This window comes from Gopherus flavomarginatus, chromosome 10, assembly GCF_025201925.1.
Source record: "Gopherus flavomarginatus isolate rGopFla2 chromosome 10, rGopFla2.mat.asm, whole genome shotgun sequence".
Taxonomy (NCBI): Eukaryota; Metazoa; Chordata; order Testudines; family Testudinidae; genus Gopherus; species Gopherus flavomarginatus.
Genome location: NC_066626.1, coordinates 51,313,865 through 51,338,079, shown reverse-complemented (window position 1 = coordinate 51,338,079; position 24,215 = coordinate 51,313,865). Strand labels below are relative to the sequence as shown.

Here is a 24,215-nt window from a genome sequence, read left to right as displayed (position 1 = left end):
TTAGCTCAGAGGAGGTGTTTATGGCTGTTTGATTAATCCCTGAAATAGGGGTACATAACAAAAATACAGCCAAACCTTAACTACGGTGTTGCAAATGGAGCTGTAATAACAAATATTTTTAAAAAGAGAGAGAGACTGACAGACTCACATGTTTACTTTAGCTTCACAGTATAAATTTTCAGTGGAACATTCTTATTTGTTCGGTTACTAAACGATAAACATAATATAAAAATCTATAAATGCACTTTATTGTAATATATTCTACAGAATTCTATGGGAAAACACCTAAGAAGCTCAATGAATTTGGCCTGTTCTTGGTTTGAGGCTAAAACATATGTGGTTTCTTTTACATACCTGTCTTTAAACCCATACATTCCATCAACAGTGTATTTTGGTTTTAACTAGAATAAAAAGTTTAAGAATAATAAAATAGTTTAAATGTGGAATGTTGTTTCATAGCTCTTAATATCAACTTGCGTTTTAAAAACCAACATGAGTTGGTGTTTTGGTTTATAAAAACAGCAAAACCAGCTAAAAGCTGCAGCTGGTTGTAGCCAACTATGAAGTTATTTTTCAGTGCTGTGGTTTGGGCACTTAAATACTGCACTGTATATACGTATATGAGGTAGACAAAAAAAAAAATCACATGTAAAAAGATGGAGAATGATTCCTTCCTCCTTTCCCCAAATCACCCATTTAGGCTTTGGAATCTTCATGTACACAGAGCTGTGAAATGGTCTTCTTAATGCGGAGCGCAGTCAGTCGAGCTGCCCCATTAGCATACCAGCACTCACGCATTATCCTACCCATGATTCGGAGTGCCTTAAGACAAAGAAAAAAAGAGGTTTATGATTAAAAAAATCCACTGCTTCAGCGCAGCAATCAATTAAAAATACTCCAAAGCCAGGTGTAATATTATACTTTGAAATAATATTCCAGCAGAAATGACAGAAAAGTTACCTCATTTGTTGGTTCAGATAAGGAGAAAAAGTTTTTGACATTTGATATTCAGTGCTGTCAGGCCCATTTCACCATATTCACCTTAAAAATGCCCCTTTCTTGCACTCACCAGGGGAGGAGTTTTGAATGGGCATCAGAGGAGGCCACACAATGCCCAGCAGTGGGTATTTGTGGGGGGAGCGGGAAAAGGTGTACTAGAGTGCACGCAAGGTGGAGGCGGGACTACCCATTTCCCTAAGGCCTGCCGCCTTCCCATATACTCAGTGATGAGCTGCCAAAATCTTAACAACTGGTTCCCTTTAAAAAGTTCTGATTTAAGGGATGTGCCACAGTATGTATTTTTTGTACCTTTCTCCATAAGAAGTGGCAATGCATTGAGTCATTGGGAGTCATACTTAACAATAAAAATTATGTCAGCAATTTAAGAACCAAAAAGCCTGACATGTCCAGGAAAATATGGATGTATATTAACCCTACCTAAAGTTCTTTTTTAAAAAGATGGGCCTGAACTAGAAATGGGCTCTGTTTCACATGTGGGTCCCCGCCACTCCCTGGGAGTGTGCTAGGGTGACCAGATGTCCCAATTTTATAAGGACAGTCCCAATTTCTGGGTCTTTTTCTTATATAGGCTCCTACTACCCCCCACTCCCATCCCGGTGTGCGGCAGGTGTTGGCTGGAGAAAGAGGAGTGCGGGGCTGGCTGGCTTTGGGCAGGGAGGTGCAGCAGGGGATGACTGCAGGCAGGACAGGGGGCGCAGCAGGGGCTGGCTGCGGGCAGGGGCTGGCTGTGGGGTTGGCTGGAGACAAGGGCTGGCTGGAGACAGGGCAGGGACTGGCTGCAGGTGGGGGGTGCAACAGGGGTGGAGACGGGCTGGCTGCAGGCAGGGTGGCGGGTATTCACGGGGAGAGCGGTTCGGAGCAGCCCACGCAGCAGGACACAGCCCAGGCCCAGCAGAGCAGCCAGGGACACACCAGGCAGCAGCAGGAGCCCCAGAGCCAGAGGTCGGGGGAGCAGCAGCAGCAACAGGGCCCATGCCCAGGGCCAGGCAGCAGCCCACATGGCTCCCAAAGCACAGCACCCCCGGCAGCCAGAGGAATTACATCACTTCCTGGCCGGAGCCCATCAAAGCTGCAGCGCCCCCTCGCAGGGAAGCGGGTTAACAACTGGTTCTAAAACTGCTTCAAAATTAAAAAACCAGTTCACATGAACTGGTGCAAACCAGCTCCAGCTCACCACAGCATATACTAGAGAGAGGGGTTCAGGTTAGCGACTGGCTCCAGAGTGACCCAACCTGCACATTTAAGTTCTTCCACACTTTTCAAAAGCCCCCCTTGCTTCTTCCAGCTAAGAAGCTAGACATCCAAATCCCAGTGAAATACAATGGAAGTCTGGCACCTAACTCCTTTGGGCTACTTTGAAAATCTCAGCCTTAAAGAATAAATTTAAATATTCTTCTAAAAATGGGGGTAGAGAGGGAACTCACCTCACAACTTTGCCACTGGTTTGGGATATTTGGTCTAAGTTTCTGTTCACAAACTACCCTTCTCATATCTTCTACTGAGGGATCCGAAGGCACAACATCATAGTAAGGCAACTGGTACTCCTCAATGATTCCTACAAGAGGAAAAAGAAACGATAATCCCTAAGTAGGTTCCCTACTAAACATCACCGTCCTTGTGCTCATTTTAGATACACCTGTTGAGTTCTGGAATGGAAGAGCCTTACCCCCTGCACCAGAAAACCCTTTGGACTGCAGCAGTGGATAGGCCAAACAGACCTGGTTGGAGGAAGCCCTAGGAAGAAGGCCACTAAAGATAACAAAGATAAGGTGAATGGTCTTGGGTCCTTGGGAGAAGGGGGCTTAGGAGTAAAGAAGATCTGGCTGAAGTGGGGGGAGAATAGAGTTTCACCTTCTTGGTTCAGAACCATATAAAATCCAAACTAGTAGAGGTTTCTTTATTGCCAACTCTTGCGACCTAAACTCTACAGAATGTGAGCAGGTCTATTGCCTTCCCTAACAATATGAGTCCCTTATTTTCATATTGCAAGCACACAAGTACATCATCATGGGAGGTTAGTTTTGTGGGGGTTTTCAGATCAAGATTTTGAAAGATAAACTTCTTGCAGATTGGAAACCGATCAGTAGGGAAATTCATGGGAGGAACTGGTTTTCTACAGAGTTCTACTATATACATTAGTTTCTTTGACAGGGGAAGTGAAAAATAATTTACATATCTGTTTTGTTGCTTTTGATATTTCAGAATAATTAAATCAGGTAGGCATTAACTCCTATTTATTCACTTGTTAACTCTTTCATATCAGTAATTGCTCGACAGGAAATTTTTAAGTCATACAACTATTTCTCCTTCCACAATCTGGAACATTCAGTTAAAAATGACATTCATATATTGAATGAACATAATTCCTTTAAAATCCTTTAAATTATTTTTATCAAGTCTGGAATGCAACATAAAACAGCCAAAAATTTTACCTCCAATTGAGCATCTTCGTGATATCTCCCAGTACACCAGACCAAGAGAGTATATGTCTGCACGTTTGAAGGACTCGAAGATGCTCATGTTCATTACATCATCAAGTATTTCAGGAGCCATGTACCTTTAAACAAGTTACACACACATGCACAATTTACAAAAGTTCTAACAAAGATTCTAATATTTGACATGGAGGGGGTTGGGAACATGTTGGAGAGCCATCCTCAATTACCATTGACTAGCGTGTCAAACAAGGGACTTTCTATGATGAAAATCCTTACATGTGGCTAAATGATTAATACCTATGTAAGTGTGAGAGGTAGGTAGCTACACTGGCCAAAGAACTTTATTCCACCTCTATTTATATTCCATCTCAATGCTTGTTTTGCTTTTCATTAATAAACTGTGCTCTACAAGAAAAACTAATTGAACGTAATGAAATTAGTGTGGAAAAGTACCAAAGACTTGAAAGACAATGAAAATGAATTCTAACCACAGTAAAAAGTGGAGTAAAGGTAGCAGCTGAGCATGCAGTCAAGGGTGAAAAAAGTGTTGCAGTTACTACCCCCAAGGGTGCTGACAGGACACAATGTGGCTGTCATTACTGTGGGCAGGAGGACGTAAAGATATGTGGGGTGCATAAGCTGGAAGCCCTGCCCAGAGCGCCCTCCTGCAACAGGTTGTGGCATGACAGGCATGCCTGCCTCAGTTTCCCTTTTTTAGAGTCCCTAACTCCACTTCAGGCTCTCTTGCTACACAACCACCCTCCTTAGGGCTGGTTATAACAAATGGTCCAAAATATAAGTCCCAAACAGATAGTACATTTCTCATGTTAGTGCAAGCAGTCATTAAAACTCCAGACATCTTGTCTCTTGATGCCTCACATACCACCCACCGACTCCCAGAGAGCCTCTCTGATGGGAGCGTCCTTGCCAGGGAAGCATCCCTCACTCCCCTTGCTCACTCCTGACTCCAGCCATGGAGATGTCAGCACATAAGCTCTTCCTCTGCTCCCCCACCTTCAGCCCTTTCTGGCCTCGGCTCTAGCTCTTCAGCTTAGAGCCTGCAGGCAGGCAACTCCCCTCTGCTGAAGACAGCAAACCTCTCTTGCTGTTCTCCTTGCCTCCAGCCTTCCTCCAGGAAACACCTTCTGCTTCTTTCTGGGACCTTCCACAGACATCTCTCCCATGCCCAACTCCCACTTAGGCAGCTCTGATTCACCAGGTCTCTCTTCTCCTTGCTCTATACTCAGGTGCCCTCTTAGCCCTGGCCAAATTGCACTGTGCTGATAAGGCACAAGTGCACAGACCCGGCTCCCACTTAAAAGGCCAATGTCACCCTGTGATAAGGTGTTTAACAACTAGTCTTTCATCTGACTAGCTGTAGTATTCATATTAACCAGATGCTTTCAAATGGGGATGGGGGGGAAGGGGAAGAGGAAGGTTTTTAAGTATCTTCTTTCCTTATTGGTCCTTTTGGTCAGGTGCCAACCAGGTTATTTGAGCTTCTTAACTCCTTATAGGTAAAGGAGGGATTTTATGCTACTTTATGCCTGCAGGAGGGCGCTCTGGGCAGGGCTTCCAGCTTATGCACCCCACATATCTTTACATCCTCCTGCCCACAGTAATGACAGCCACATTGCGTCCAGTCAGCACTCTTGGGGGTAGTAACTGCAACAGTACTCAAAAATTGCACAGAAATGGAAATCACACTGAAAAGATATTCCCTAATATTTATGTAAAAATACATATCTTGTCTATTTAAAATATCTTACCTCTTTGTTCCCACTCTAGGATTCTGAGGTATGTCAATTGTGTTCAATACAGCATCATGTCTCACAGCAAGTCCTAAATCTGCAATGGCACAGGTTTCATTTTTTTTCACTAAGATGTTCTTAGATTTCAGATCTCTGTGTGCAATAGCTGGTTTGCCTGTTAAGACAAAAAGGCAACTAAAAGCATTATTGTGAATCTTAAAACGTAGCTTGTTCATTGACATCTCCCATCTCAACATAGAAAAATTAGGGCTGTATTTAGCACAAAATAGAGAATCTGGATGTGTTCCAATGATAACCAGAGGGGCCTAATGAAGGCATCTTTTGTTCATATATTTTCTTTATTCCCAAACTGCAGTCATGTGTCAAGAACCAAAAATATCTTTTTCTCCATGCTTCTCTCTACTCAGATATGCATTGGTTGGTGCATGCCTCTTATATCCCATTTTCTCCAATGGACATGTAAAAAAACTAGTCAACACTGGAGAATCCCCTGGATTCTGTGGCACTCCAGTGGAGTGGACTGGAGAACTTGTGGCAGTTTCAGACAAATGAAAACCTCCGTTGTAAAATTTAATTAAAATGACAATGAAATGAAAATGCAAATCAGTATAATATTCCTTATATTGTTTGAAATTAAAATCAATTAATTTTATGCAACTCCAAAATTTTCTATTTTCAGGATGCTGCAGAATTTGTACTGCTAGATGTTTTGGCAGCTGTGTAGACTGCAAACACCACTAAAAATGTAACGTGTCTTACCCTCTATTTATAAAGCACCGTCTACATTTAGGGTTCTATTTAATTTATTTTACAATCTGTAAAGACAGCTACTAAGATACCAAGTTGTTTGTAAAAGAAGTCTTTACCATTCCTTCTGACTAATAAACTACAGCATTTTTGTAAATATCACCCAAAGTTTCCACTCATATTTCCTAAAAAGGATATATGAAAGAGAAATACAAATACCTTGTGTACCAACTATCTCCATATGAAGGTGTGCTAGACCACTAGCTATTGAAAGTGCCAGCTTGATCAGACTATCAATGGTCACAGCATTTCTGTTCAAATAGTCAAATAAGGAGCCTTGCTCGTGGTATTCAGATACAAGCCACAGTTGAGTCCAAGTTCCATTATCTACCAAAAGAAAATAACCGTATTTAACATTGTAAAGAACTAGCCATACATATAACAAACACAAAAGGATCAGAATTTTCAAGGTGAGCTGATCTTAAAAACAAACAAACAAACACACCTATTTAATCACTCTTTTTTAGCCCCCATGCCACAGAAGTGGTTTCAATTCCAGAATTTCAAAGTGGATATGCACACCCACTAAGGGAGGCTGCACTACATCCATTTTGCATTGTGTATCTGGTATATTACACAGCACAGAGATCCCAACAGATTAATGGCCAGAGTTTCATTAAGTGCTTAGCACTAGTCTTCCCACTGAGAACAACAGGAGCTTCTGGAAGCTAAGTCCTTTTGAATATATGGCCCCCCAAAATGAGTGGTGCTCTGTTTCCCCTCACAAGAGCTGGTGACAGTACCAAAAACCAGAGAATCAAAGGAAATGGAGCTCATTGTTCTGCAGCGATAGCAAGATCACCATGAACTCTTGTAGCTCTCGGAATGTAAAAAACATTAGTTCATCTCTAAAGGTTTTTGTACAGCAATCCTGAATTTCAAGACATTCTCATATCATACTTTACTTCCTTGGCTGTATTGCCATATTTAGTTATTTTGCTGCTATGAAGGTATCTATATAAAGTGATCTATTTTTATAGATGTATGGCTTAAAATGAAAGGTATAAAGCATTGATGCAGCTTGATTATCAAGGTGATAGCATAAATAGTCAATCTTTCAGTATTATTTTACCAAGCATTATTCTAATTACTGAACTACCTGATAAGATATAGGACTCATTTAAACTTTCACTTAAATCAGTGAGGCCCTAACCCCACACTGAACTCCATTCAAACAGACCCCTGCATCTGTGCAGAATCTCAAGGTTCCATGCAGATACAAAGGTCTGCTTAAGGCAGTACTACAGCCTAAAAATTGTAAACTAATCTCACAATCCTAATGATCAGATTTAAAATTAATTTTCCTAATCAGCTCCTCAAATCATTAAAAACACATTCCTGTGTTTTAGCAAATTAGAGCAGGGGTTGTGGAAAAATCAATTTCATTGGGCTGCCATAGTGCAGAGAACAAACATTGTGAAACTAGGTTTGGAAATACTATATACCCTTGTTATCAGCAGCAATGAAACCCAGGATGTTTTCATGTCTCAGCATAATTGTCTGATAGATTTCTGCCTCACGAAACCAAGACCTTTCATCCCTTGAGGAGAAGATTTTCACAGCTACATCTTCCCCACACCATTTTCCACGCCAGACTTCACCAAATCGGCCTTTTCCTACTATTTCTTGAAGAACAATTGTTCTTGCAATTGTTCTTTGGACCAATAGAGGTAAACCTAATGAACAGAATGAGGATACTTGTAAAAGAGTGCATTAGCAATTTTATTAAATTCAAATTAAAAACATATATTCTAATACGTTATAATTACTATGGCCTTACAAGTAACATACACACACTTTCTTGTGACTATTTTTTCCAGTTCTAACTAACAAAAAAGTGTATAAACATAGATGGCATGAATTATGCACAATCCTTGTCAGAGTGAGGGATTGTAAGTCTACCTCTGAAACATTCCTTGAACTGTACGTATATTGTCATGGTTCTTCATGACTTTTCAGCTGAATCTTTAGTATGAGAATATATGAATGTGGGCAACCTTCCACATATGGACATAGGGATAAGCATGACTTCTTGCTCTAAACTATCCTAGTGATGTTACTAACTCCAGATGGTCATATGCTGAAGCAGCATGCTGAAGCAGTAAATCATTTGGCTCAAAAATAAGTAAAGCTGGTCAGTAATATTTTAATCAAACAGCTTTTCAGCCGAAAACACTGATTCATCGATACCTGAACTTTTCACAGGTACATACCAGCTGCAATAAAAAGTTGACAGAGAAAGGTTTCTCATGTCCGGGATGGAATTTCTCATCAAAAACCAGTGAGAAAGGTTCAAGTCCCTGCTCTGCCTCATTTAGAGTAGGGACTTAAACCTGCCTTTTCACCATCCCCGGTGAGTGCCCTAACCACCAACTTGATGGCTATTCTGGAGATGGGGCTTGTCTGCCTGCCTGCCTCATTTTTCACAAAAATCTTCAAAAAGGTCTTGGTTGTGTCCTGGTGGGGAAAAGAAAAATTCTCTCTCTCCAGCAGCCTCCAGTGCCAGTCTCCCCTACAAAACTCCATCTCCCAACTTTCTCCCCCTGTCACTCTAGCATGTCCAGCTTTTATCCCCTCTGTATTCAAATCAAGCAGCTTCCTCCTCCACGTTGCCTGGGTCTGGTAGGGAAGTCATTGAGAGCAAAAGAGAAACAGTCTCCCTGCTCTCAGTGCAGATGCCCAGACCAGCATGGCCTGCAACATATCCCAAAACTGCAACTGCAGGGAAAGTCCTGCTTGGCTGCAGAGGATAGCATGCTCAGTGAGACAGAATCTCCTGGGAGTTTAGTAGCTAAAATCTAAGACTGAGTATGTGCAAAGTACAATTTTAACTTAGCTAAATGAGGATGGATTTTGAAGGGGATGGAAAAGGCATGTCCCCCACATAAAGGCCATGTCCCTGCCAAATTTTAAGTCCCTGCTACAAACTGGAGGGTGGAAAGAAGAGGGGGCTAGAGCTTTAAAAGGGAGGGGCACATTTAAAAAAAAAAACATGGGCAAAACAATGTATATTTCCCTAGTTGCCTTCTTGGAAATGGCTGAACCATTTTGGCTACAATTTTCAAATAAATCAGCCTGCATGGATACCCAGATACCTAGCAAGGAAAATTTCAGCCTAAAATGATTAAAATTGAGCAAAAGATAAAAGCAACCAAAAACTCAGTCTTATAATGGGAAGAGTCGGGCTACCTTAATAATAGGAGGTGCTGCCTGTCCTGCCTATAATAAAAGAATGACAAACTGGTTTTATTTTGGAACTAAAATTAAGCAATTTTAGTAATCTAAAGCTACATTGATTTCAACACAGTTTTGGTTGTTTTGCTCAAGAAACACCCAAGAATCACCATCATGAGACTGACCTTTGAATTTAGGACATTTATCCTTGATAAACATAAAAATGCATACAAAAAGAAGCAGCTTACAAAGTACCTTTAAATTCTATTATTGTTTGGATCATCTACAGTGACTCCTGCCTCACCTGGTTTATTGTCTTGAATTATCAAAAAATCCACTCTTCTGGCAGCATTAATCCAACTAACCTCAATGAAAAACTATATTTTTGTAGGACGTACACATAAGAATTCATCTAATGTGTTAATACATTTTGAATCAAGTATTCCAATCTTTCCATAGGAATAATATCAAAGGCCTGTTTTTAGAAACAATGACATTTAGGTTTAAACAGCTGTAATTTTTAACTTGGTTCAGATATCTTTCTTCTGGCTATTCCCTGTTACTCCTGTAACCCACTGTTATGCCACAACTGCTGTGGCCTACTTACACTCAAGATTTGCCCCCCGTTACAGCCATGAGTGGGCAGCTACTGAAGAACACCCTATAATGTGAACAGGCAAAACCACTATTTGTTTGAAACCATGGTAAGCTGCACCAGTGTATATTGTGGTTTTCTGTCTGTTAGGGGTTTGCAGTAATAGCTACACAACTAGCTGGCCAAAGATGGCTGTAACTGTGACAAATACCCAATGTAGACAAGGCCTAAGTCTATGGACTGCACTCAACAAAGAGCTGTCTAAAATACATATTTTATTAATTCTGGTTTTCTTAAGCCGTTTATTTTCAATTCTAAATAAACCGTTCCAGTTACAGAAATCCGGTCCATACAGCCAACAGCCCAATATGATATTTATGAAGTATGGAGTTTGCACTGTGGCATCTTTTCATATCACTTTGACTTAACAAGATCCTCACATCAGTTGACTCATCATACCATGCAATTACCCTGATGAACATGAAACCTCTTTAGGCAATACTTAATCTTGACAAACTCCTAAAGCTATGACACATATTTCTTTCCATAAGGCAACACATTTCATGCAGTGGGCACAGTTTTTTAATCTCTTTATCATGAGAAGATACTATAGGTTCTAGTAGTATTTCCCATTCTAAGCGTCAGGAATACTCACACAAACCAATAGTACTGTACTTGACAGTGGAAACTTTAACTGCCATCCCTTCACCTATTGAACTAAGAAAACTGAATACAACGTTGTGATTCTGTTCTCCTTGCTATTCATTAATAAACATAGATGTTTTAGTGTGCTTAGGAGTGCATACATACCAGATCCAGACCCAGATGTTGTCATATCATAAATAAGATCTTTGAGAGTTTTTCCAGAGTTTACAAGATTGCACTCAGATAGAGGTTCTTCAATATTTTGTCGCTTCTTCTTTCTGAATGTACAATGATGGCCTTGACATGTATATACAATCAGCATTACAGCTATAGACAAGATACAAATTGGCACAGTAGCGATCACTGTCAACACCACAGGTCCTAGGTTTGGTCTGCTTGAAGATTCTGAAGCTTTTAAAAAAAATACATTACAACAAATCAATACACAGTGCATTGTAAATGTTTTAAAATTTTACTTTTAAGGCATTACCCAAAATACACTGAAGTCAATAGGAGTGTCTTTCCAAATGGCTGAATACACAATGGACTATGGGTAAAAGCCCTACTTCTATGGGTATGTCTATACTGCAATGGAAGTACAGGGTTCAAACTCAGGTTCAGACCTATCCCCCTTTCTGTCTACATACAAATTACACTGATCCAGGGCACAGGACCCATGACAGTGGAGAGCCTGAGCCTGAGTCAAGCCCTATTGCTTTGCAGTGTAAATGCAGCCTCATTGGACTCGTGTTCTGGGAGTCTACCAACAGTATCCCACAGTCCTGCTAGGTGACTTTTTTGGTCCTCTGGACACTCAAGTTTGGTGGACAGTCAAGTTCTCCTACACTGCACAAAAAAAAGGGCTAGAGCAGTCACATTTTGGGAGGGCACTAGAAAGTCTTGGAAATGAGTGGCTAGACTCAGGCCTGCATAATGCAATGTAGACACTGGAACCCCAGGTTGAGACCCAGGGATCAACAATTCCTAACATGGGGTAACTTGAGTTCTACTAACCCGGGGTTTATGTTGCACTGTAGACATATCCTATAGCTACATCAGCACAGGTTAATGTACATTCACATGTAAGGGGGCAGAAACGTTTATATTAAATTACCGTCACCCAGGAGGCAAAAAGTAAGGTGAAATTTAATCTCTCTCCCCAAACACTATTTCCATCTCCTGTTTTGGATCAATGTATTAATCATTTTTACTCCAGGAAAATATGTATCTGTTCTCTAATTTACTCAGAATCAGTGCAAATACTAATCTAGTTTAAAAAAAATCCAGTTCCAAATACAGAGGCAATGTCACAGTTTTGCACCTTCATAGGTTGCAGTTGTAACTCTAGAACTATATAAATTCTGGTAACCACAGTAAAAAAAAAAAAAAAAAAAATCACTGCAACATGTGTGTGCAAGCCAGCTGTACAGAATACTCTTAACAGCAAAATTCTCACCCTGATTCCCCCCACAGCCCTTTAATATAGTGGCCAATTCTGACCTTGGATGTATTTACACAACTCCCTTCCAAATCAATGAGATGCACCTAGCAGTAGAATGTGTCACACAGAGTATGTCTACACTGCAAATACCTCGCAGGTTCTTAAAGCCTGGACTGCAGCCAGAGGCTGAACATCTACACTGCAATTTAACAGCCCCTCAGCCTAAGCCCCAGATTCAGCCGGCATGGTTCAGCTGCAGGAGTCTAACTGCAGTGTAAACATACCCTAAGCATTCAGATACTGTGAAATTTATCTCAGAGCAAAAGACTGCACCAAGCACTCAATTAAAGAAGCAATTTACAGGCTGTTGTAATATACCCTAGCTATTAAGCACTGTTCGCAGATTGGTAGGCTTTATAAACTTTCGCCTTCATAAATTCCTTACAATAGTCACAGAAAAAAATCTCACCAAAATAAAATTTTAAGATATTGCATCGATGATAAATTTTTACACTTGCACATAATTTTGTACATGAGGGAAGAAGCAATCCTATCATGAGAAGTTGCAAACACAGAGTATAGGTTCACAAAAGGAAAATGTTATAAATGCTACTGTAGTGTATATATAATCTTCATAACAATGTTCAGAATACAGTTAAAACTTATAAACTGCATGTTTTCCTGAATGCAACACAAATATTGAGAGACCAAAGTGTTATAGGCCAACTTACTTTTCAAAGTATAACAAGTCTAGAAAATACTTTGTTACAGTTACACCTACTACCCTAAATCTAGCAAATTACTTACTTGCAGCAAAGTTTGAACAACAGCTCAGCTTTTGTAAACAATGTCATTCTAGATAAGCTAATCGCTCAATTGCAGAAGCAAAGCACTGATCAGACCCCCAGAGATAGAATTTGACAAAGCACTGAATGAACCAGAATCTTAAGGTCTTACCCATTTAATTAAATTTATACCATTTAGAGTTTTAGAGACAAAAGTCTTGATCTCAGTTTATGAAAATGTTAAGGTACACATACAGTACAGTCCAAATTATACCTCAGGGTTTCAGGATACCTTATTTCCAAAATCTTGGGATAAAGGGGAAGAGATGAAGATAGAGGGAGAAGATGGCTGGCCTACTTTGAAAAATATATAATATAGATATTATATATTATCTGTATGTAGCTATGAGAGAGACAAAGGTAAGTTAAAGTTTTTTGAATCTTAACATCTATCATTAAATAATTCTCTGATCACCCATAATTTACCACAACTGTGAAAACTGAAAAAAAAAAAAGAAAAAATATTTTAAACCCGTAGTTTTGTAGGACTGAAAATTTAAAGAGAAAAATCTTTTAAAATGCTTAATAAACTTCTATATTATCAGTCAAAATTATAAAATAAAAATAAAAATTGAATACTGCCAACTACACACATTTGCATCCACACTGGTGAGGGAGTGGGAAAGTTACCAGTATAGTTAAAGTGATACAATTTTCTAGTGCAGACAAGCCCTTAGTCTCTTCTGATTGTTGCATCGGAGAGAAATTAAACTAGCCTCTGCTGCCAACCAGGAAGCAAGGGATAGGAAGTGCAAAATTCAGCCTGTTATTAATTTAATGATTGGTTAATTATTTTAACCAATGTAAGCCCAAACGCACAGTGAGTCTATCAGACAGGTCCTATGAAAAAGAGCACAGTGGGTATAAACTCACATCAATGGGACAAATAATATATAAACTTTCAAAATATACATGGAAAATAAGAAGGCACAATCAGCAATTCTAAGCTAAATGAACAAATAAATGTGTAATGCTAATCTCTTTGGGAACATAAGAGAAGGATTTTCTTCTTAACTATTTAAATCCATCAAGTGAACATCAATTAAGAAGTTTAGCAACACTCATTTAAAACAATCAACTACTTACTATTTAAAAACAAGCTGTCTCTAAATTAATATGTATGAAACAGAGCAGCTGCCTAATGATTTCAAAATACAGTATGAGGCATCTTCCAACTTTTATTAAAGGGTATTTTTAAGCAACAGAAGAGAATGCTATTTTAATATTAAACAGCTGACAATACACAATTTTTATTCTTATACTTGACAAAATTTACTTGCTTTTGATATCTATAATGTACCTTTGGAGAATGTCCATAAAACCCTGGGGGCTACAGGACTGGCCCCCAAATTTCAATATATGCAATATATCAATTAAAGTTTATCAATCCAAAGCAGTGGTTCCCAAACTGGGGTTCACGAACCCCTGGGCGTTCATGAACTGTTAAGAGGGTTGTCGTGAAAAAATTTCCTAATGCCGGACAGAGCTGTCCCTAGGGACTGGGACAAACTCGGAGCCAGCAGCCCAGAGCCCCTGAACTTCCAAGAGCTAAGCAGATCAAAGCAAGCATATCTATCACGCTGAGGAGATTTAAACTTCAGGACTCCTTACAAAAAATGGAGGTGGGTATTTTTTGCTGTTTTTAAAATTAAATAGACACCTAGTATTTTTTTTTTAATTTCTATAAAGAACAAGTTTAGGCTTTGTTGTAACATGTGTTGTTTGCCTGGACTGCTCAAGACCTGAATGCTTGTGTAGGAGGAACTCTTCGAGTTGGCTTCTTAAATACCTTCATGCTGTTTCACATTTGATACTCCTTGATGAAACATAGGAGCCTTGTCTTATAAGAGACTTCTTCAAAATGATACAAGCTACAAAAGTGAGATCTTGGAAGAGCGTTGCCATTTTCATAATGTAATAAAAATACTGTAATGATCAATAATAAGAACAGTGTGTAATAAGCTTGTCATAAAAACAAATTTTATACTTCCAAGATCACTGCTTTTATAAAGGAGAAAATCCCTGGAAATATTCATTTTTAGGAGGCAGTTTACGAGACTTGACATTTTAGTGAAAGGGGTTCACAGCTTGTTAAAGTTTGGGAATCACTGATCCAAAGCATTGGCAGCATGTACAAAAAGTTCATTAAAAAAAAATCCATGCAACACAAACTAACAGTCCACAAATAATAGCTTTCCAACCCCCCACCTCATGCTCACACACTCCTCATCTCATTCTGTGTATTCAGAGTAAACTAAGTAAAAGATAAAATCTCAGGAAACTCAACACAGATGAGTCCACTGGAGCCACAGCTAGAAGTTTATAAAAAGAGCAAAATAACTAAATCAGCTCTTTGGCCCCAATTCCTCACTGTTCCTTGAAACAAACAATTGGACTTCTCGAATGAGAATAGGACACTATAGGAAATGCAGTAAATACAGTCACAACGTTGCTGGAACTGGATATTTCATGGGATCATCCATACATCAGTACATAAAGAGCAGGAACATTCCCTACAGTATTCCATCAAGACAGACAATTAGAAAACTAGACAAATGGCACATCTACCCTGCCATAAAACACTAGCGCCATGGCTGGCCAATGTCAGCTGACTTGGGCTCGCAAGGCTTGGGCTGTGGGTCTAAAAATGGTATCAACAGGATCAAACTGGGTTTTCCAGAAACCAGCGGACAAAGAAAGAGCTTTTGACATAGAAAAGCTGTGCTTAAACTCAGGGGCTCCCTTTTAATCCAGCAAATGGATAGAACCTTCTGGTCTAAGGTGTGTTCCAACCTTTGCCGAAGGGTTGTAAAGATTTTGACCTCCTAGAGCCCCATAAGACTGAAGGGTGACTCCTCGTATGTTCAGTGTGTGTGTTTAAATCTGTTTATTGTTTTTTATTATGTATTCTCTAAAATGCTTTTTACCTTAGGAATAGATATACTTGCTTAGCAAGAGCTGTGTGGTAACTTGTAACTGTCAGCAATACACTGCTCATAGACCTTGGAGAGAAAACTGCACATAGGCTCTGGCTCATAGACAGACTGGTTTGCTAGGGATAAAACTCCCGGTTTCCTGCCCAGAGACAGGTGATGGCTGGAACTCTTAGACCTATCTGGGCACTCCTAAAGTGGACTGCAGAGGTGGCAATACAGATGCAGTTCCCCTGAAATTGTGACACTATTGTTATTTTAATCTCATCCAATAAATCCTCGTTATTCTATTCCTGGATTGCAGTACCCAAAACACAGGGCAAAAAATGTAATTTCTACAAAAAAACACTGTCCCAAGCACAAAGTCTAGATAGATATCCTGTCTCCCTTCAGTGCTTTGGTGTCAAGCAACAAAGTACACATGAACGCTGTCAATTTTTTCTTCACTCTTTCTCCCAGTTTTCCCCCCCCACTCTTTGAAGCTGGAATCCCAGAAGCATGTCTGGGGAGAACAAACTAAACCTTTAAAAGTAGAGTCTGTATCTCATCATATGTATGAGTGTGTCACCAAATCATAAATGAATAACATTACTAACTGCATATATTGCCTAAGACCAGTCAATCCTATTACTGTGAACACAAGTATATTAGGTGAGGTAATACTAATATTGCTTACCATGCCAATAAAGTTATTGTGTTTTTTTTTTTATTGTCATCATGGAAAAGGGCAAGCTAGTCGATTTTGCACCTGGGCAGATAAAGTTTCATGACAATTTTGCAAGCCTGTACACAACTCTGTGCATGAGTTTCTCCATCTGTAAATTGGGGATAATGGTGTTTATCCAACAGCTTGTCACTTGGAAACAGCGCCCACTGGACACACTGTGAGAAAAGATCCTGAGTGCAGCTTGCCCCTGAACCATGGCAGCATGAGAAGTTACCAAAGCCTTGTCTCAATTAATATTTCAGGTATATTTGATGATAGGAAAGATGGGTTTTATTCAGAGAACACATCTCTAAGTATGAGCAGTCCATGATTTGGTGACATATTTAGTACATTTGAGATGCACATTACATAGTTTCTCTTTCCTTTGGTCCACATCACAGATTTTTTTCTTCCTCAATTATACATTGACCTGGCCAAAAGTCTCTCCAAATTATACAATAGCCTAGTAGCTGTACATCAGCTACTGCAAAGTTGGAATATGACCTGATAAACTAGGAAGGTCAGTTACCTATTAACTGAGTTTGCAACCTGGGGGGGGAAAAAAAAAAAACAAAAAAACAAACACAGATCTTATTAGCAACTCCTCAAAATAACCAGTTACACACTGAAAGTATATAGAGCCATTTCCCCTGCTAGAAATAGAAGCAAAAGACAACCCATCAGGAAACAGTGTACCAAGATTTGTTTAGACTTTACCTATTGGCAGAGAAAGGTCAACTCAAGTCACAGATTTGTGCAGGAAACACAAGAATCAGAAATATTAAGCAGAAGCAAAAAACTCCAAGCAACATAAAAACCTAGACAATACTGATCAATGCAAGTTAATTTTGCACTCTAGTAACATTAACCCAGGGCAAATTTTATAAAGGGATATAAATCCAGTCACTGTCAGGAGCTCTTATTCTGTCAAAATTTAGCTATCCAGACTGTGTTAGCGTTTGCATATTTTTATTGTCGCACCTTGCCACTTCCTCAGATGCACAATAAGAATTATTAGTCTTGGCTCATGCAAGAAAATCAAGTTGTCCATCTCAGCCAAAAGGAGGAAAAACAATGAGAGAATTGACAGAAAGATTCTGTTGTTGAACAGCACATGCTGCCACATACATTTTTACGAAGGAAATTCATGAACAGACAAATTGCACAAAGTAAACAAACTGCCTTCTGGTAAGGATCCCTCATGACACATCTGTCATCAGTTAACACAACTTTTTAAAAAGCCACTTTTGACATATGTAGAACCTGAGCTTTTGCTTTAGTAAGTATACCCAGATTATCAGTCAAAACTGTTCTTCCTACTGAACTAATCTTACATTTGTGGGCAAAGTTTATGCATTTCTTGTGCTCTGCTTTTAACATTTTTGTATAATGAGAATTTGTTCATCCTCATCCACCTTGATCTGAAAACATACCCGCGTATGTGTTTGTGACATTGCATGGTTACAAGCATGGATATAATTTCAAAGAATACATTTTAACTTTTCAATAAAGTGTAATTGAGCATGAAATTGTGCACACAAATATTTGCATGCAGTAAATGCCAAATGCCAATGGAAATAAGGTTTTGTGGATGCACAAGTCGGGCACTAAATCACACTGGCAAACCATTAAACTATCCCCAGTTGTGTTTTTTTTATTTTAACACTGTGTTCATAATTTCACAGTGATGACAGATTGATCATTAACATGTCTGGTCCTGATTGTGCTCTCATTTGCTCTAATGCCAACAGCTTCTTTTCCCTATTCATTTAAACAGTGGCCTTCATAGTCAAAAAGAAAATTAGTGGCCAATTCCTATTGATGCTGTGACCAAAATGTTAATTATCTTCAAATATTAACTTCTCACCAAACTCCCTTTAAACTTCTCACAAGTATTTGTAAATTTTCAGCCCAAATGTTTTGCAACTACTTGTTCCCCAGAGTTAAAGTTCTGCTCTTTCAGCAGTGTAGGTTCTGCTGTGCTCATGGAAGTAAAGACCAGTAATGTTTATTTTAGTCATGGAGGCAAAACAGACATTGCTTTGCATTCAGAGGTCTGCAGATCTGCTGAGTAAAAAGCAGTTATTTTACACAGTAACTGCCAGCGGTCTCAATGTGCCATTACGGCAGCTGAAAATAGCCAAGATTCAGAGAAACTCCAGAAACATCCTTCCCCTGGACACACAGGAACATGGTTGGCACAAAAGCCATTATCCTGGCTCTCTGACAAGCCTGGGAGCTTAAATTCATAACTTTGTTAGACACTAAAAACCATGGCCTTAATAAAGACACTGGTTTAATGATTTATTATAACCCCTCGCCCCCTCCACTTTTTGTCCTATGACTACAGGGGTGTTAATTGGCTACTTCACCTTGAATGGTCCCTTGTGATATGCCTACACAGCAAACTAAAATCTGCAGCTGGCCTGTGCCAGCAGACAAAGGCTCGCAGCATTTGGACTGTGGAGCTGTCCTGAGCCCAAAAGCCTACAATCAATGAAATAGCCCCACTATATGAGCCCTGCCAAGCCAAGTCGGCTGGAACAGGCCAGCCGTGGATTTTTCTTTGCTGTGTGGACATACCCTTAGAGTGCATGCTAACTACTTATGCTAAACTATCTGCTTGATCTTGTATTTAGCTGTGACACTCTGAGGTCCGTTCCCAGACCTGAGAAAGAACTCTCAGCTCGAAAGTTTGTCTCTTTCACCAACAAAAGTTGGTCCAATAAGAAATATTGCCTCACCCACCTTGTGTCTCTAATATTTCCAGGGACAGACACACCAGCTTCGGAGACACTTTGCACCAGAAATATAGGGAAAAGCAGCCCTAAGGGATCCAGAGTTTGGGGCCTACAAATCCAGTAATTTCCAAGAAACTTGCTTTCACTTGGACCTAGACAATGTTTGTCCCGTAATATGAATAACATGTAAAAGGACTGTCAGAAAAGATTAGCAATCAAGTAACTTTGGCACTTCTGCAGTTCCATCTAGCATGAACTCTCCCAAATGTGTAGGGCAAAGGGCTCAGTTTTTAGCCCAAGCAGATTACCCTCACTGCTAACAGTAATAGGAAACCAAATGTTTTGCAACTACCCGTTCAAATGTTGGAACGACACAAAACTACAGAAAGCACATCTATGAATATTTTGTTAAATTTGTTCCATTTTTCCAATAGCTGCACATTTTTTTAAATCAAGAGTATTTTAATTCACTGTGCTATATACTGTATGCATGTAGTATAGCTGCTGAGCAGAACATAACTACTACTAATACCTGTCTGCAAGTGTCAACTGAAAAGGATCATTCCTGCAACATGTCAATATTTAAGGGTTGTACATGTTTATGTAAATTTAAGTAGATTTATATCAGACTCCCAAGAAGGAATATACTCTTCCTTCCAGAGGTTCTAATTTGAGTGATTGACTGGGAGTTGAGAAAAGTATAGCCACCTATCACTTCCCCTCTTGCCGTCAGTCTTACTTCCCTCTCCCAAGTCCTTTTTCCTTCTATCAGCGCCAAGTGAGAGTCCTCCCCCTAAATTACTGAGTAAGACAGCACCTCCCTCTTGCAAGCCTCCTGCTTCCCTTCAGAATTTTCTGCAGAATCCTGCCCCGTCTTTTTCTCTTCTGCAGGTGCAAACTTCTGCAACAGCATCTGCATTCATTGTTGTGTGCCCAGACCTGGTCTCTCGGGAGACAGAGATGACCTGCAGGCCCAGATGAAATGGAGAAAACATTCCATACAAGACATCCCCAAACACAGACTACAACTATGAGCCAGAAAGATGGTGGAGGTTGGGAAAGCAGAGGAATAAATGCTGGTGTGGAAAAGGCAAGAGGTCAGATTTGCTTATTATATCCTCACACATCTTTTCGTAAGAAAACCATAAAATACTCCCACTCACCTCAAGTCTCTCCAAAATACCGCTATGGAAGTTACCACACACATCCCTTTTGATTCTGCATTTGCCTCATCTTACTGAATCAAATTCAAGCTCCTCATCTTCACTTAGAAGGCCTTGCCTCTGTTCTCATTTCTGAGTGTCCCACTTTCTCCCAACATTTCTCCTCTTACTATTCCCATCTTGTCGCACACTTTCATCTCTGTCTTTCTATTATGCTGCTCCCTATACATGGAGTTCCCATTTTTCATTTACTAAGCCTCCCCTGACACCACCCATCTTACTTCCTTCATACTACGTCTTTAACTCACAGCTTCCAGGAATCTTTCTCCCTTTGTTCATTTCATCAGTAATTCCTCCTCTTCTGCCTTCCCTGAACTGCTGTCCCCTATCTCATTTTTGTAATCCAGCATAAATCTTCGGAGCAACAGACATATATAACTTGCTGAGTAAAGTGCTATGTAACATCACAATATAAATGACTAATTATAATACAGACTGTGAATATGTTAACATCTTGCATAAAAATAACAGACTTCACAAATAAATGCTATACCACCTGAAAGGCTATTGGAATAGGAGTGGATTAACTAAAAACTGCTGAAGGCGAAAAGTGCAATGTTTTTCTGTAACTTAATCCCAAATGGAAAAAGCAGCAAATAACCTTTTCACTGTTACAACTTTTGAGAACGCCAGACTCAAATACGGCACCAACTTTATGGTATAGAGTTCCTAGAAGAGTAAATCCTTCTCTCACACTTGCCTCTCTAATTGGAACCAGAAATCCATACTTATACTGGTGTGTCATTGAACCTTGCCAAGTAACACTGGCAGCTTGTAGCAGGGTGGTCACCTGCTCCTGCCTTAAAATGTTTAAAACAGCCCGGGGAGAGGGCAGTGGCAGGGAGGGAAAAGTAGGGCTGATTGGGGAAAGCAGCCTCATCTGGGGGTCATGCCCCAATCAGGCTGAGGCTGGCTTAATCAGGGCCCAGCTGGCCCTTATAAGAGGGCTGGGGCCAGAAGCGAGAGACAGACTCCCTCTAGCTTTGAGACGGAGGGACCTGGCGTAGAGCAGGGCTGGGGGAAGGCCAAGGGAGCTCTGGCCTGGAAACCCCCCAAGGCTGTGGCCTAGTGGAAGGCCAATTAGGTACTGCAGTTGTAGGGGGCAGCCTACAAGTAGGTAGAGGCAGCAGGTCCAAACCACCTCCCTTGCCTATGAGGAGTGGCTTTTACATGGCAGTCTGCCACAGTGAGTGGGGGCCAGATGGCGACGGGCAGTAGCCCACAACTGAGGCAAGCTGAGGATAGAGGGTTGAGGGTTCCCCTGGGTGGGGAGACCCTGAGACAGTGGGGGTATTTCCCAGGAGGCAGCACCCCAAAGACAAAGGGAACCGGGTCCTGGGAGGGATACAGGGGCCAGCGGCAGTGGGACACCGGCCTGCAGAGGGCACTCCAGAGGCTAGAAACACTAATTCCCTGAGACGACCAGCAGGAGGCGCAGTGGTGAGAGTCACACACCGTGACAACCCTTTTGCAGAATTTGAAAACTAAAGATTTACAAACAAACAATTTTGCTGATTCTGTAGAAAGAAACGTTTTCACTCTCATGCTACATTATGTACTGAACAGTGGCATCTTAGAATGTAAGGTGATCGCAGTGTCCCAAATAAACATGATACTCAAGACTGGCCCTGAATTGTACAGAAAGCAATACCACACACTTTCTCCCATCTTTGCCCTTCTGATCTTTATATTAACAGACTCCAACATGAGCTGTACTAATTTCTCAACCACAGATATCAAAAATGACATGTCACTTAAAATTACAGGACTCTAGAAGTAACTAGTCAAAATGAGGAGAAAGATGTTACAAGTCATGACAGCTGCCTGTACCAATGGTTAGAATAAAAAAAAATGCAGATATCCCCCTGCCCATGGGGGGAAGGGAGTTTCAGTCACAGAATTAACAACAAGCAAGGTAAAAATGGGTAATTATCCCCTAATTGGAAGAGTACAAATGTTTTCCCAACCTCTCTATCCTGTTTGCATATCCAAGACATTTAATTCCAGACCTCAACCTTTAAATATTTGTATGTCCAGTTTAGACTATAAAATCCTTGGGAGCAGGAACTCAGTCGTACCATTTATTTGTAAAGCATCATCACCTGTGACACTATGAAATGAAAATTTCTGCAGGGCCCATTCCCTTGGCAAAACACACACAGCTCTCTGTGACCAAGCAATCTTTAACTCACAGCCAAAATGTATGTTTCTTTGCTGCTGCTGCTAAACAGTATAACTCCATTAGAGTGATTACAATTTTGTGAAAGGACTAAAGACGACACCAGTAAATCAGTCTGAAGTCTAAACTAAGATACTCCATTAGAAAGATTTTTTAAGCAATCACATTTCTTTTACTTCCTTCACCAACATTCCACTGTCAGCTGTGCACACACCGTCCACTGACTACAGTGAAAGCTACACAAGTGTCCGAGGGAAGAATGTGGACCAATGGATGGATCTAGACTGTTCTCAGTGGTACATGACTGATGACAGAACAAGGAGTAATGGTCTCAAGTTGCAGTGGGGGAGGTTTAGGCTGGATATTAGGAAAAAAACTTTTTCACTAAGAGGGTGGTGAAGCACTGGAATGGTTACCTAGGGAGGTGGTGGAAGCTTGTTCCTTAGAGGTTTTTGAGGTCAGGCTTGACAAAGCCCTGGCTGGGATGATTTAGTTGGGGATTGGTCCTGCTTTGAGCAGGGGGTTGGACTAGATGACTTCCTGAGGTCCCTTCCAGCCCTGATATTCTATGATTCAAAACTGCAATATATCTTTGCTCCTGTCATGATAATTCAAACACAGCCTAACCGTGAGATACTGCTTACCTATAGGCAGGTGGAGTGTTATATTGTTGCAGAAGTCGGTGTAACAGCATTCTGTTTTTGTAATGTTTTTAGAACTGTGACAGAAGACTTGAGCATTCAGTTCTAGTTGGGATACACATGACTTTATCACCTCTTCTTTGCCATTAGTTAGCATGACTGAAGCCCAACATGCTCCTTCGGTTTGGCAGGTGAAGTTTGTATGCTCACACAACTGGCACACACACTTCAGACCTGAAAAATATTTTAAAAAGTATTATTTTTCACTAAAAACAGTAATACTTCATACATACAATGTACATTTTATTTAGTAATTCAGAGCAAGGAAGATTGTCTTTTGTTTAGATAAGGAGACTGGGAGTCAAGGCTCCTGAATTCTATTCTCAGTTGTGACATGGATTCATTGCAATACTTCTGCCAAGTCTTCTAAGCCACCACTCAGCAGAAGACAAGCACATGTATAAAGCTAAACATGTGCTTCAAAGTACACTCACATTCAGCAAGGTACTTAAGCATGTGCCTAGATGACTGGTGCCTCCTCATATTGGGGGGCACAAGTTAAAGGGAAGGACACATGACTGCCTCATGTGTCTCAGTCCCCTCTCCTCCCCAGGGCCCCCACACTCTCCCTGCCCCGCACTACCTGCTTGGGGGTTGGGGGGGGGGGAAGAGTGAAGGGGCTCTGTCCTCCAACTGCGCTGGCTCCCCCACGGTATGTTCAGCTGCTTTCCCTGGCAGCCGGGCCCAGGCAGGGAACGGGATAGAACTCCTCTCAGTTGCTGCTCTGTGTGACATAGCCGGCTGCCTGGGAGAAAGCCTGACTGGGGAGGGGCAGCAGCGGCTTCTCACTCTCTGCCGGGTCTTGGCCTCTGGGGACAGGGGCCAAGCATGCCAGGGGAAACAGGAGGCTCTGGTTCACTTAGCCGCTGTCCCCAGAAGCTGAGTCTGGACGGGAGGCAGCCCACAGCAGCCAGACACTCTCCCAGACAGCCACTGCGCTGCACCAGACAGCATCCCAGCAGCCAGAAGAGGCACTGGCCCCACCCCTTCCACTC

The 24,215-nt window shown here is 40.8% G+C and overlaps 1 protein-coding gene across 4 annotated transcripts; it reads right to left on the bottom strand.

Annotated features, from left to right (window-relative positions):
* Nucleotides 1-639: 639 nt before the first annotated feature.
* On the bottom strand, nt 640-23,332 carry ACVR1C (activin A receptor type 1C). 4 transcript variants are annotated; one of them, XM_050969348.1, is made up of 8 exons: nt 23,164-23,332; nt 10,617-10,862; nt 7,483-7,713; nt 6,197-6,364; nt 5,228-5,384; nt 3,453-3,577; nt 2,445-2,575; nt 640-822 (listed from the first exon to the last, which is right to left on the bottom strand). In XM_050969348.1, exons 1-8 carry the CDS (start codon nt 23,315-23,317, stop codon nt 697-699), a joined length of 1,338 nt encoding a protein of 445 aa, XP_050825305.1. In that variant the 5' UTR covers nt 23,318-23,332; the 3' UTR covers nt 640-696. The 4 variants fall into 4 exon arrangements, with proteins under 4 accessions (XP_050825305.1, XP_050825306.1, XP_050825307.1 ...); XM_050969349.1 differs by having other exon boundaries at nt 10,617-10,856; XM_050969350.1 differs by lacking the exon at nt 10,617-10,862.
* Nucleotides 23,333-24,215: the final 883 nt, after the last annotated feature.